The sequence below is a fragment of the Rana temporaria genome, chromosome 1, assembly GCF_905171775.1.
Source record: "Rana temporaria chromosome 1, aRanTem1.1, whole genome shotgun sequence".
Taxonomy (NCBI): domain Eukaryota; kingdom Metazoa; phylum Chordata; class Amphibia; order Anura; family Ranidae; genus Rana; species Rana temporaria.
Genome location: NC_053489.1, coordinates 287,570,249 through 287,584,491, shown reverse-complemented (window position 1 = coordinate 287,584,491; position 14,243 = coordinate 287,570,249). Strand labels below are relative to the sequence as shown.

The 14,243-nt window shown below is 47.8% G+C and overlaps 1 protein-coding gene across 3 annotated transcripts in view; it reads left to right on the top strand.

The window, feature by feature from the left end:
- FAM189A2 (family with sequence similarity 189 member A2) overlaps positions 1-14,243 on the top strand; it is a 140,418-nt gene that overhangs the window by 79,174 nt on the left and 47,001 nt on the right. For all 3 annotated transcript variants that reach the window (XM_040356832.1, XM_040356823.1, XM_040356815.1), the window contains exons 5-6: positions 1,270-1,377; positions 4,575-4,702. In XM_040356832.1, coding sequence (XP_040212766.1) covers positions 1,270-1,377; positions 4,575-4,702 — 236 coding nt within the window. The remainder of the gene's footprint in view (positions 1-1,269; positions 1,378-4,574; positions 4,703-14,243) is intronic.

Sequence of the window (14,243 nt, the reverse complement as noted above, 5' to 3'; positions counted from 1 at the left end):
AAGCGTGTTAAAACCGGTCCACAAATGCCTATGCTATTACAGGAAACCGCCGCAAACACCTGCCAGAGCGTTTGTTTAGCATTACCATAGACTTGATTGGGAGGTGTTGAAAGGCCTCAAACGCCTACCTGACTCGAAATGAGGCTTCAATTTTGAAGCAAAGCGATGCGATACAACGCTGACGCTTCATGTTTTGATAATGTGAACAGCACTGTATGCTGTCCATTGTATCATTGTATCCATTGTATCAAAGGCATTTAAGGGCCGTTTTTAAAGCCCCTCAAACACCTGCTTTTAATGCCAGTGTAAACTTCGCCTAAAGCTTCTGTCAGCCTTCCTCTCTGTCTGTGCCAAGGCATACAATCAACACTGGAAATATACATATTGTAGTTGATGAAAGTGACATGGTTTTTGACACCAAGGACAGGGGGAAAGTTGTGGTTTTTAACAAAATGGCGGCCTCCAGCAAGAAGAAACAGGAGCAATGCTGGAAGCAAATTACAGCACACACTAATTTTGGCAGCATAATTATTAATGTGGAATATATGTTTTTTTGTTAAAGAACATTTATTGTTATCAAATTGTTATGAGTTCCACTTTAATATTTGTAGTTAGCTAAATAAGAATTTCCCTGTCTAGATTTTAAAAGGATGCAGTAGGAGCAACAAAGAGGACTCTCAAGGAGGGCCAAAAGTGGATCTGGGACCTGTTTATACGAGTGCTTTGGAAAACATATATGTGTTATTTTAAAGGTTTTCTATGTTGAGTGGTGAAATCTAACACACCCCAAGATACACGTTACCAGCATGTTACATTATTATTTACTCTTTTTTGTTTTTTGTTCAATTTACTCCCTTGTAAACATGTAAAATGGTGAACATGACTGAAAACGGACTAATTGAAATTTGCATTGAGTTTTTAATGTTTTTTCAAAGCTGTATTATTGACTCAAACGTAACATGCATTTAAGAACTGCCCGAAAGATGGGGCAAGCAGGTTTTTTAAATAGAAATCTGCACGGGGTACTGCAAAGCATTGCACTAATGTGATTGTGAAGAGCTTTAGACATCATAATGGGAACTATTTTCACTGTTGGTTTGGGCTATAAATTGGCATTATAGTGCATGTTACAATGCAGTGGTTTGAACTGGCCCTATAGTCAGACCTGGAGTCAATGCACTGCTAGTGACATTTTAGGATAGGCATACACATTCGGCTGTAAGTCATTGCTAATTGTAGCTAAATATTATTCTCTTATTCTGCCTCTAGAAAGTGTTTTTTGCACTATGTGCCCTGAATGCACTGACAACCACTGTGTGCCTAGTAGCAGCTGCCCTGCGATACCTACAGCTACTCACCACTAGAAGACCCTGCACAGTAAGTGAGTGAAACGTTTACTAACATATATTTCATACATTTCTTATACGGCCAACTGAAAGGGAGTGGAAGGAAATAAATCCCTTACAGTATCTCAGCAAAATTCAGATGATTTTGAATTGATAACTACAGTGTGTATATACTGTATCTGCTCCTTTAAATACCACACATGGCAATTAATCCTTAAGCCTGGGTTCACATTAGTGCGATCTCAGAAATCGCATGTGATTTACACCCGCACTGCAGGTGTCGATCACTTGCGATCTCTGAGCAATGTGAGTTTAGCCATACATCTGTACTGAACTCGCATTGGATTTGCACGGAAAATAGTGCAGGGACTTGTTTTTCTCTGCACTAGAATCAAATCACATAGGTGTTCTCACCTATGCGATCCGATTCCTGTGCAATTTCACAATTTGCACTGCGATCTGTGAACTAAACTGGGGGTGTCATTAACTTTGTTAATGACACCCGCAGAGGTTCGCACAAGGCAGTGTGAACTGCCTGCGGGAGAGGAGCGATGCGGGAATCGGCGCAGGAATCGCAATGGTTCTAGGCTAGCATTGCATTAGTATGAACCCAGGGTTAAAGGAAGGGGAGCAAATCCAGGTAAGCCTCTGTGATGAATGTGTTGCTTAGTCTCTTAAGGCCTAGTGACAGCTGTATGTTTTCCTGCATTAAAAACACATGACTTTTACAGCATGCAAATGCATTTCAAGCAAAAATCTGGTTCACATCTATGTACTACAGTTTAGTGTGTTTCAAAGGTAAGCTAAGTGGTTAGCACTTCCACCTAGCAGCACTAGGGTTGTCAGTTTGAATCCCAACCACAGCACCACCTGCATGGAGTTTGCATGTTCTCCTTGTGCCTATGTGGGTTTCCTCTCACTCTCCAAAGGCAAGCTGGTAGGTTAATTGGCTCCTGAATAAATTGGCCCAGTAAGGGTATGTATGAATGTGAGTTAGAGACCTTAGATTGTAGGCTCCTTGAGGACAGGGATTGATGTGAATGTATAATATAAATGTACAGTAAAGTGCTGTGTAAATTGATGCCACATAGGTACCTATAATAAATAAACTATATTAATTCATTCACACCTTCCCCAACACATGTGTGAAGGTGTAAATGAGCTCAACATATACTTTAAGGCTGGGTTCACACTATTGCGAATTGGATGTGGTTTTTCTCAGCATCCAATTCGCATAGAAGGAGATTGTGACCCGACTCTTTATGGAGCCGGTTCACATATCTCTGAATAGGCAATAACAGGTAAAAAATAAATGCCATCCCTGCTAACCTCGTCCTTGATACGGACCTAATGGGAAACAGAATAGAGCCGTTGAGAAAAAAACATGACAGCATGTAAACAATACAGGCTCCACCTCCATCGTCCTAGATAAGTACCTGATGGGAACTAAATAGCAATAATGCAGCCAATGATAAATCATATAACATACACCTCTCACATTTTACTAAATTTTTTATTATATCTGTTGATGTGACAACACTGAAGAAATAACACTGCTGCAATGTAAAGTAGTGAGTGTACAGCTTGTATAACAGTGTACATTTGCGGTCCCTTCAAAATAACTCAACACACAGCCATTAATGTCTAAACCGCTGGCAACAAAAGTGAGTACACCCCTAGCCAGTGCTCAGACCATACGCTGGACGCTGAATCAAATTGGTCTGCAAAGCTGTCATCCCAGAAGGAAGACTCTTCTAAAGATGATGCACAAGAAAGCCTGCAAACAGTTTGCTGAAGACAAACAGACTAAGGACATTACTGGAATCTGTGGTCTGATGAGACCAAGATAAACTTATTTGGTTCAGATGGTGTCAAACGTGTGTGGTGGCAACCAGGTGAGGAGTACAAAGACAAGTGTGTCTTGCCTTTAGTCAAGCATGGTGGTGGGAGTGTCATGGTCTGGGGCTGCATGAGTGCTGCCAGCACTGGGGAGTTACAGTTCATTGAGGGAACCATGAATGCCAACAAGTACTGTGACATACTGAAGCCGAGCATGATCCTTTCCCCTTAGAGACTGGGTCGCAGGGCAGTATTTCAATATAACGACCCCAGATACACCTCCAAGATGACCACTGCCTTGCTAAAGAAGCTGAATGTAAAAGTGATGGACTGGGCAAGCATGTCTCCAGACCTAAATCCTATTGAACATCTGTGGGGCATCCTCAAATGAATGGTGGAAGTGCACAAGATCTCTAACATCCACCAGCTCTGTGATGTCGTCATAGAGGAGTGGAAGAGGACTCCAGTGGCAACCTGTGAAGCTCTGGTGAACTCCACGCCCAAATGGGGTTAAGGCAGTGCTGGAAAATAATGGTGGCCACACAAAATATTGAGACTTTGGGCCCAATTTGGACATTTTCACTTAGGGGGTGTACTTACTTTTAGTTTAGACATTAATGACTGTGTGTTGAGGGGACATAATAAAATATTTACAAAAATGTAAGGGGTGTACTCACTTTTGTGAGATACTGTGTGTGTCTGTGTGTGTATATATACAGTGGCCTGGATTCAAGAAGCAATTGCGCCTGTGTAACCATAGTTACACAGCGCAATTGCTTACTTGCCCCGGCGCAACGAATGCTCCTGATTCAGGAACCTCGTTACGCCGACTGCAGCCTAAGATATGCTCGGCATAAGGCTCTTATGCCCGCATATCTTAGGCTGCATTCTTGCGATGGCCGCTAGGTGGCGTTCCCGTTGTGCTCAGCGTATAGTATGCAAATTGCATACTAACGCCGATTCACAACGTTACGCGAGCCCTGCGTACGCAGTTTACGTTGTTTCCGTACGGCGTTTTTCGCGTAAGGCTGCCCCTGCTATTAGCATGAATCAAGGGCAGCGCAGTAAATTTGCAGGGGCGCAGGGCAAAAACGTTGCCCTGCGCCTCCGTAAAAAAAGCGCAATTGTACCTGAATCTAGCCCCGTGTTACTGGCAATCTGAGGTATTACTATATAAAGTAATACCTCAGATTGCGAGTAGCACGGTTAACAAGTGTTTCACAATACAAGCTATTATTTAAAAAGAATTCTAACTCGGTTTAACTCGAGGGATCGACTTCAGTTCAACCAGCTTGCCAATAGATGGATCAAAATTCAAATCAAGAATTTTGTCTTTGTTAAGTCTTTGATTTTACTCTTCTAGGGTTAACCGCTTATTCCTCTTCTTAGGATGAATCCCAGGTGTCTGCAGAGGAAGTAGAAGATCAGGTGCCAGACCCTGATGATTTTGTTCCACCTGCACCCCCACCTTCATATTTTTCGACATTCTATTCGTACACTCCGAGAATGACACCAAGGTAAATGGGTTTATACAGGTAATGTTACAGAATAAAATAAGTGACCCCTAGTATTAGGTCTAGGTAACATTTGGCTGTCTTCGGACCCAGTTTGTGTCTCAGGTGCCATTGCTACAGATCCTATGGAAGTAAAGCTTGCAAACGTTGGTTTGTTACAACAAATTTACATTATTTTTTATGTGCAGGTCAAAAAAGTATCATTTGATCTTTACATAATGGCAGTTAAAATAACATCCCAAAAATTTTTTTTTTTAAATAAACATTATTCCCATTTATTGCGATAAGCCACCGAGTGAGTTTAATTACCACCTTAATCAGCCACAGAACCTGTGTAATTTTTATGTGTTTGGGTTCAGGTGGCAGGTTAGAGCTGTGATGACGAGGCAAGCGGCATTGATGAGCGCTGATAGGAGGTGTTGATGGGCACTGATAAGCAGCACTGATAGGTGGCATTGATGAGCAATGATCTGTGGCATGGATAGACGGCGTGGCACTGATGGGCATTGATAAGCTCTAATAGGTGGTGCTAATAGGTATCATTGATGAGCACCGATAGGCGGCACTGATAGCCAGAATTGATGGGCACTGATAGGCGGCACTGATGGGCATTAAGCACTGATAAGCAGTACCAATAGGTGGCACTGATGGACACTGATAGGCGGCACTGAGCACTGGTAGGTAGCATTGATGGGCACTGATAGGTGGCATGGATAGGCAGAATTGATGGGCACTGATAGGCAGTATTGATGAGCACTGATAGGTGGCACTGATAACATTGATGGGCAATGATAGGTGACACTGATAGGCAGCATAGATTGGTGGAACTGATAGGCAGAATTAATGGACACAAATAGGGGGCATTGATGAGCACTGATAGGCAGCACTTATTATCAGTGTAAACAATTTACTGACATTCATGGCAGTTAACGCCTCTCCTTTCCGTACACCGACACAGCATGGGAGGAAAGGGCTGTCGAAACCCAGCAAGTCTGTTTACATGTGTTCAGCTGATCACATGGTAAAGGGCCGCCATGATTGCGCTGGATGCATGTCCCAGGGGGCATATGGGAGGCAGAGTTCAGGGAGGATAGCCATGAACACCCTCACAAAATTGGAAGCCTGGGGGTCGGATGGGGGAGGGGGGTGTTCAGGGGGCCCATAACAACACTGTACGTAATAAAAACCTTTATGTCTTAAAAATATACATAAAAATGTATGTGTGCAAATTAGTTATATAGGTATTCCTAAATCGACAGAAACACATGCTGATGCTGTAAAATTTGGCTTGGGCATGTAGGCATCCTTGACTGCTGCTCATGAAAGGGTTATATACCAGAATAGTTTTGCTACAGCATGTTTGCATTATTCAAAGCTATTGAACACTCATCATTCGTTTTCAACAATACGTCCAGCTTTTTAAATTCCTTTCTGTGAAATTGTGCTGGCTTTTCTTGGCTTAGGAAATCTGCACGGTGGAGTTTTCACTGCTAGTGATGAAAAGAGTTTAGAGAACAGACTCATTTGTCTGGAACATCATCATAAGAGGATTGCTGTAGTGAAAGTTCAATTTTCCTTGCTGTTAAGATCAGAGCAGATGTTTGTGTAGCCTGAACATTTAATTATTTGTAATTGCTTTTACTGGCAAAGAATACATTTTCTCCTGCTTTCTGGATACTCGTTGGCAGAGTCCTTTTTAGCAATAAAAGTGACACCAAAGAAGATATTTGAAAGATGATTAGCAATAAAAACATTTGCCTGTCTATCACAGATGACAATGTTTTTACTGAATGAATGTGACATTTTCCTGGATGCAGCATCATCATTTTTAAAGTTGAAGTTTAATCTGTATTCATTTTGCCTTCCCCGGGTCCTCCCTTCTCCCCTTCATTGCATTTCTAAATAAAATCTATACGTTTTCATTACATACATTATTTTGGAACCAGCTCCATTATCACTGGGCATTTGTGCTTTTCTATGCAGTGCAGGAAAATCATGGCTAGGGGCCGGCAGGGTGCTGTACATAGCTTCCTGAAAGAGCACCCTACCTGAGTACTCCTCTAATGAGCCCTCAGCCCTGATGTAAGCAGTATGCTTCCTCGTAGCTAGAGTTATATACCGTATTTATCGGTGTATAACGCGCACTTTTTTCTCCTTAAAATCAGGAAAATCGTGGGTGCGCGTTATACGCCGATCCCCGCTGTCTCTGAGCGCCACTGACAATAGCCGAGCCGAGTGTACTGCGCACTGGGCTAGGCTCGGCCACGCTCGGCTCCGCCCACAGGACCGCGAGAGAAGCCGACATAGACCGAGCCGAGTGTACTGCGCACTCGGCTAGGCTCGGCCATGCTTGGCTCCGCCCTCAGGACACAGGAAATCCGGCAAGACAGCAGATGGACACCTCCAAAGCCGCAGATGGACACCCACAAGGCTGGATGGGCCGCAGACAGACATGGGACAAGGCCGCCGATGGACGCCGGGCCCGAGTCCCGTGCCCGGCAGGCACGATCGCCGCCAGGCACCCGCGATTGCTCGTTACAGAGCGAGGACCGGGAGCTGTGTGTGTAAACACACTACTCCCGATCCTGTCAGGGGGGGAAATGCTGAACCTCTGTTCATACAACGTATGAACAGAAGATCAGTAAATTTCCCCTAGTGAGGCCACCCCCCCACAGTAAGAACACACCCAGGGAACATACTTAACCCCTTCCCCGCCCCTTAGTGTTAATCCCTTCACTGCCAGTGGCATTTTTATAGTAATCCAATGCATTTTTATAGCACTGATCGCTATAAAAATGCCAATGGTGATATAACGTGGGGGGGCGTGTCCGGACGTGAAGCTGGGAAGACGTGCTAGTGCTGAGCTCCGCACCCCTATCGTGAATCCGCCACCATCCACCACTATTCCTCCCCCTGATGGAGCCCCGGCCTGTGGATTTAGACCCCTGATCCCCCCTGCTTCGGATCGGGGGGTTGTCGCGGACTTTGAGTGGCTGATCCCGCTCCTAGGCTTTAACTGCCTCCACGCCTCTGCGGCCGTCCGCCATCTTGGGGCCTACTGTTCATCGGGCCTTCCCTACGCCCTGCATCACGATCCGTGCTGAAGCCGTTCCTCCGCTGGATCTGCCGTTCCTCCGCTGGGGTCATCGGGACGATCCTCTGGCCGGACAATATCAGGGGACCCCCTGCTGCTGGGTCCCGGCATCCCGCGGCCTACGGACTCAGTCACTTACCTCTGGGGACAAGGTGAGCAGCTTCTCCTTCCCCCTGACTGATCCCTGGGGTGGCTGTCCGTCTGGGGTCCTGCCCTCATATCTGGGGGGGTTATCCTAGCCCCGGCGGGGTGAAGTTTGCCCACCCGGCGGTCGTCGCCCAGGAAAGACCGCGGCTTCGGCCTACTCCTGGAGGACGGTGGCCATCTTCCTTCCTCGTCCTCCGCACACCCCTCAGGACTCCCGGGTACTCGACACGCCACCCGACCACATCACCGCAGCATTCTCTGCCCCCAAGACCGCCTGACAGGCGGCTCCAACACAGGGTACGACGACCATCTGGCATCCTTCTCTGGCCTCAGTGCACCCCCCCCCCTGGCCGTTAGCCCTGCCTGCACTTTTGCCTAGACTGAGTGCTACACTGGGGGTTACAGTGACAGGACAGTGATAAAACAGCTCCAGGCCTGGGAGGTGGTGATCATCTCGCTCCACCTGTGTAGCCTTGCAGCGAGTCGTCATCTCCACCTGCTGCGCGGATTGCATTAGCCGCTTTAACATGACACTTATGGAGGCGCGTGGCTGAGGATGGCCGGCTGACAACATGTACTGCTGAGCTTTGTGCTCTCCCGACAAGCGCAGGCTGTGCTCCTGTTAATGCGCACCCGATCTACTGATGGCGGCTTCCAGCTCCTCCTCTACTGACCATACTGATCTGCAACAAGGCACTATCCAACGGTACCTGCTGCGCACAACTTCACAAGACTCCCGTACGGGGAAGGACAAGCTCCCGACGGGCAAAACTCCAGGCAAAACTAAACCTCCCCCTCCGCCTGCAGCGGCTTCCCTATCCGGTGGAGACGAATCGGGTTCACACCCAAATCCCCTGATGGACCCTCTAGATCCGCTGTCCGGCCTCGCACTGCCCCCTACTGCAAGCGTCAGCACAATCCCAGGGGAGATGCCTTTCCCAGCCTCGGGGGGTGCTCCAGGTCCCACGACCTCTGCTCTGCTCTCTGCCTTCCGGGCTGATTTTGATTCCTGGGCCTCTAAGTTGGAAACTTCTCTCCAAGTTGAACTGACTGCCCTCAAACAACGGGTCTCGGCATCGGAGGTCGCAGTTTCTACAATGGCCACCACCCAGGAAAACCACTCGGCCCGCATAACGGCGCTTGAAAACGCATCCACAGCTCACCTTTCCCGCTTGCGACAACATCAGCTCCGGATAGAGGATAGTGAAAACCGCAACCGCAGGAACAACATCCGGTTGCAGGGTGTCCCGGAGGCGACCTCGGGTGCTGATCTCAAGCCCACTATCATTGCTATCCTCAATCAGGTCCTGGGCAGGGAAGTTACATCCCCTATCGAGTTGGACAGAGTACATAGAGTGGGGGGCGATCGCGGGGACCGCCCTCGGGACGTCCTCTGCCGGGTGCACTACTATACCCTAAAGGAGGAGATCTTACACAAGGCCTGGCGCTCAGCCCCGTTGGACTTCCATGGTTCCTCCATCCACCTATACCCGGATCTCTCTCGCAACACGATGTACATGCGACGTGTGGTTCGCCCACTGCTGGAAGTGATCCGCCAAGTCGGAGCATCGTACACTTGGGGCCACCCCTTCAGTATCAAAGTGACCCGGGATGATAACCACAAATTTGTCCTGTCAGATCCAGATCAGCTTCCCGCCTTCTTCCTCTTCCTGGACCAAGACCCTGTCGCCGTCACAAACTGGTTGGACCCTCCGGATGACCGTCAGCGGCTACCGGGCCCTCCTCTACAGCGACGAAGGTACCTGCAATCTAGGTCGGCGCCTTCTGGTACCAGGGAGCGGCGAGCCACATCACCTGAGGACTGATCCGAGCTCTCCCGCATGAGATCTGCACTGGTTTTCTCCCCCCTCCCCTCTCTGTTTTTTTTTTTGTATCTTTTTTCTTCACCAGGAGGGTACAACTCTTATCCGGGACCTCAACCAGGTTTGCCTTGAATATGTTTTATTTGTTTTGTTTTATTTTTCTCCTTGTGGTCTCCTCCCATGAACTCCTACTCACCACGTCCTTTGAATGCCACTATTGTCTTGACTGTCTTACTTGGCTCGAGGCCTCTGTTGGCGCCCCGATGGGTACAGCTGTGCTTGCTGGGGCTGTGGGGGGGCAGATAGTGGTGTTAGTATTGCCTATTGGTTTGTAATGGTCCCGTTCGGATCTAGTCCGCCCTGGCCCTCATCGTATTTCCGCATTGCCCTGAATGCGGTGATATCACAGCTGCTTTTTGGGTATCGATACACTGCCTCCTATTGATTTGTCTCTTGATACCTATAAAATTTTAAATTTTATTTTCTAGAGGGGGTGCGGTCTGGGTCCGGGCGGGGCCATTGGTTGCTCTTCCGAGGGCTGCTCACTTTGTTACTGTGTCTTCTCGGGGCCTTGGGCCTACGGGTTGACTTGGGGGTACCTGGACGCGGTCCTCTGACTTGCCCTGGGGCTCCCGGGGCTTCCCTTCCCTCGGTGCCGATCCCCTGTAGCCCGGGTATAATGTGCCTTATCAATGACACCCGTTGTACGTTTACGCTGTTGTTTGAGCCAGGCTGAGACAATGAACAGGGATACTGCTGCCGTAAAGTAATGATTGGTCTGTCTGGTCCCCGCGGGACCGAATGGGAATATTTGTGCCTTGACCGCATGTTCGCAGTTAATTTTTTCAATGTCGTTCATTTACATGTTCTTATACATTGTTTAGGCTGCCTAAAGTACCAGTGATATTAGTTGTATATTATATTCTTTAATGACTAAGAAGTTATGCATTAGAGGTTATGGTTATTGGGTGTTTTACACTTACGTTATGTATGCCTGCTGAGTTGTCGGGATCACAACTCAGCTGTTCTGACCTTATTCTCTCTTCCCAAATAGGTCTGGCACAGTTCGTGCCTAACACGTGATATTTCACGAGGTGCTTCGTTTTCACGGACACCAGTAGTTTTTCTTTTTGAGCCGCCTTCACAAGGTGCTCTTTTTGATCAATCTCCTCCCCACTTGTCTCTTCTCCGTTTCTTCCTTTCCTACTGTTTTCTGACCCCTATCCCCCTGCTCCGGCCTTCCTTTTCCCTTCCCCCTCCCCTTCCTTTTTTGCCACTCCATCATGGCCCAAACAGTGATTTCTCACCCTAGGCTACAATTCTGTTCCTATAATGTTAATGGCCTTAATGTTGCCTCCAAAAGGGGCCAAATCCTTTATCACATGCACAAACGCCAAGTCAATGTGCTTCTTCTCCAAGAGACGCATTTTCACTCCGCCTCCACTCCTTCCTGCTCCAACAGATATTTCAATAGGTGGTTCCATAGCACTAACCCAGCCCAAAAAGCCAGGGGAGTGTCTGTTGCCTTTCATAAAACACTCCCTATAGAAGTCCTTGATCAGCTCTCTGACCCTCATGGAAGGTATATTTTTGTGAAATTCTTGCTATGGGGTACCAAATTCACGGTAGCCAACATCTATCTTCCCAATGTCAATCAAGTACCCTCTGCGCTGAAATACTTGAAGATTCTGTCGGGGTTCATGGAGGGTAAGCTCATCTTGGGAGGTGATTTTAACACCCCTCTAGAGCCGCTTTTGGATTCCTCCACCTCACGATCATGTGTCTCATTCCCTAAACTCAGAGCGCTGAAGCGTGCATTCTACGAGCTACGTCTTGTAGACGTGTGGAGGGTACTATACCCCACGTCCCGTGACTATACCCACTTTTCTCATGTACATCACACTTATAGTCGCATAGACTACTTACTGAGTGACCATAGCTGCCTAGACTGGTCTCCTGAATGCCGCATAGACCCGATGGTCTGGTCTGACCACTCTCCTATCCACCTAACGTTTTCGCTCCCCTCCACCCCAATTAGGGAGTGAACGTGGCGCTTGAATGATTCATTGCTTACGAATTCGGAATGTACACAAAAGGTTTCTGAAGCAATCTCCAATTTTTTTGTCGACCACGCTTCAGATACGACTGCGATGCCCTTTCAATGGGAGGCCCTCAAGGCAGTTCTACGTGGAACCTTTATCCAAGTGGGTGCGCGTCTGAAAAAGGAGCGCTCGGCTGGCATAGAGACAGCAATTCGAACGCTAAGAAAATTGGAGGTTGAGCACAAACGATCCCCGACAGTGTCAACACTGTCGGATATTTCTAGGGCGCGATCACAACTCAGAGAACTTTATGAGACCTCCGCACGCTCGTACGCGGATAAGCTCGCTTTCCATCAATATAAGTTTCAAGATAAATGTGGTCGATCATTAGCTCGCTCTCTACACCCAAAAGTGTCTTCCGCTTTTGTGCCCCATATCCGGGGGGCGCAAGGAGAGCTGATTTCCTCACCGACTGAGATGGCTGTGGAATTCAGGAACTTCTACCAATCCCTGTATAACATTCCTGCGACTCGATCGACGGGTTCCCCTTGTACCAGGGTAGAAGACCAATTGTCCTATGTCTCAGAAACCGCGCTCCCCACGTTAGATGCTGACACCATTGCTGCTCTAGAGACCCCTATCACAGAGGATGAAGTTGCCAAAGCCATAGCGGGTACGCCGAGTGGAAAGAGTCCGGGCCCAGATGGCTTCACGCCCAAGTTTTATAAACTATTCACTGCCCTTCTCACACCCTTTCTCACTAAGGTGTTTAACTCTTTGACAGGGGGCTCAATATTCCCTCCACAAGCACTTGAGGCCCACATATCCCTTATCCCAAAGCCGGGTAAGGACCCCACTCTTTGCGCTAATTACAGGCCGATATCTTTGATTGGTGTTGATCTGAAAGTCTTTGCTAAAATACTGGCAAATAGATTAAAACCATTGTTGCCAGGGATAATACACTTAGATCAGGTAGGTTTTGTGAGTGGTCGTGAAGCTAGGGATAATACCCTGAAGACCCTTCTTCTAACTGAGCATGCCCGATTCCAGGATATCCCGCTATGCCTCTTAACAGTCGATGCGGAAAAGGCATTTGACCGAGTAGACTGGCAGTTTCTTCACCTATCCCTGCAACAAATTGGCCTAGGACCCAACATGATGGCGAGAATAATGTCCCTGTACTCTTCTCCATCTGCGAGGGTTAGACTGAATGGTTCGCTATCTCCAGCCTTCTCTATATCTAATGGGACGCGACAAGGGTGCCCACTGTCCCCCCTCCTCTATATTCTCACAATGGAACATCTGGCCATTGCTCTACGTAACAATCCCTCGATCCAAGGTATAACAGTCGGGCCCACCCATACCAAACTCGCCCTCTTTGCAGATGATCTGCTCCTGTTCGTGACACACCCACATACTTCCTTGCCCTCAATATTGCAGGAGTTTCGTAAATTTGGAGTAGTTAGCAACTTCAAAGTGAATTACGATAAATCAGAAATCCTTAATGTATCTTTACCTAAGTCAGATCTACGTAGACTATCGACCAATTTCCCCTTCAAAACCGGCTCTACTTCCATCAGGTATGTTGGAGTTCAGATTCCGGCGGATACATCCCAACTCTTCGCCCTGAACTTTACTCCCCTGCTTATTAGGACCCAATCTGATTTGACCACCTATGCGTCTAAGCGGCTCTCATGGTTAGGTAGAGTGAATGCTCTTAAAATGGATGTTCTCCCGAGGTTCCTGTATTTGTTTCAAACTATTCCTATTCGTATACCCAATTCGTACTTCAAAAAACTACGCCAGATGTTCTCCAAATTTATTTGGAATGCTGCCCGTCCCAGAATACGATACGAAACACTATCTCTTCCAAAGGCTAGAGGGGGAGCCGGAGTTCCGGACGCCTCCTTATATCATAAGGCAGCGGTACTCACTCGTATACTGGATTGGTTCCATCACTCTTCGACCAAGCTCTGGGTTCAGCTGGAAAGCCACATGAACCAAATTGAACTCCCCGCTCTCCCATGGATCTTGCCCACGGTTCGGGGGTGTTCGGGCCCTCTCGGCGACCTTACCTTCCAGACGATCCAGATCTGGGATCGCCTCCGGTCCAGAGGGGGCCTGTCGAATTGCATGGGGCCTTTGACTCCCTTCTTTGGGACCCCGGCCTTTCCACCAGCTCTTTCTGTAACTAGATGCGGACCGTGGCGAAAGGAGGACCATAGGAGACTTGCCTAGGTCCTTCGAGCAGACCCCACTCTAAGGGCGGATACCCCTGCCAATCCGACCTCCCGACACCCCATGCAGTGGCTTCACAGGCAACAGACCACTTCCTACATCCGAACTTTTCCATCCATTCCAGACATCCTCGCTGAACCGACGGGATTTGAGGTGCTGCTTCTTCAGGCAGAACCTCCAACACATGTGGTATCTCAACT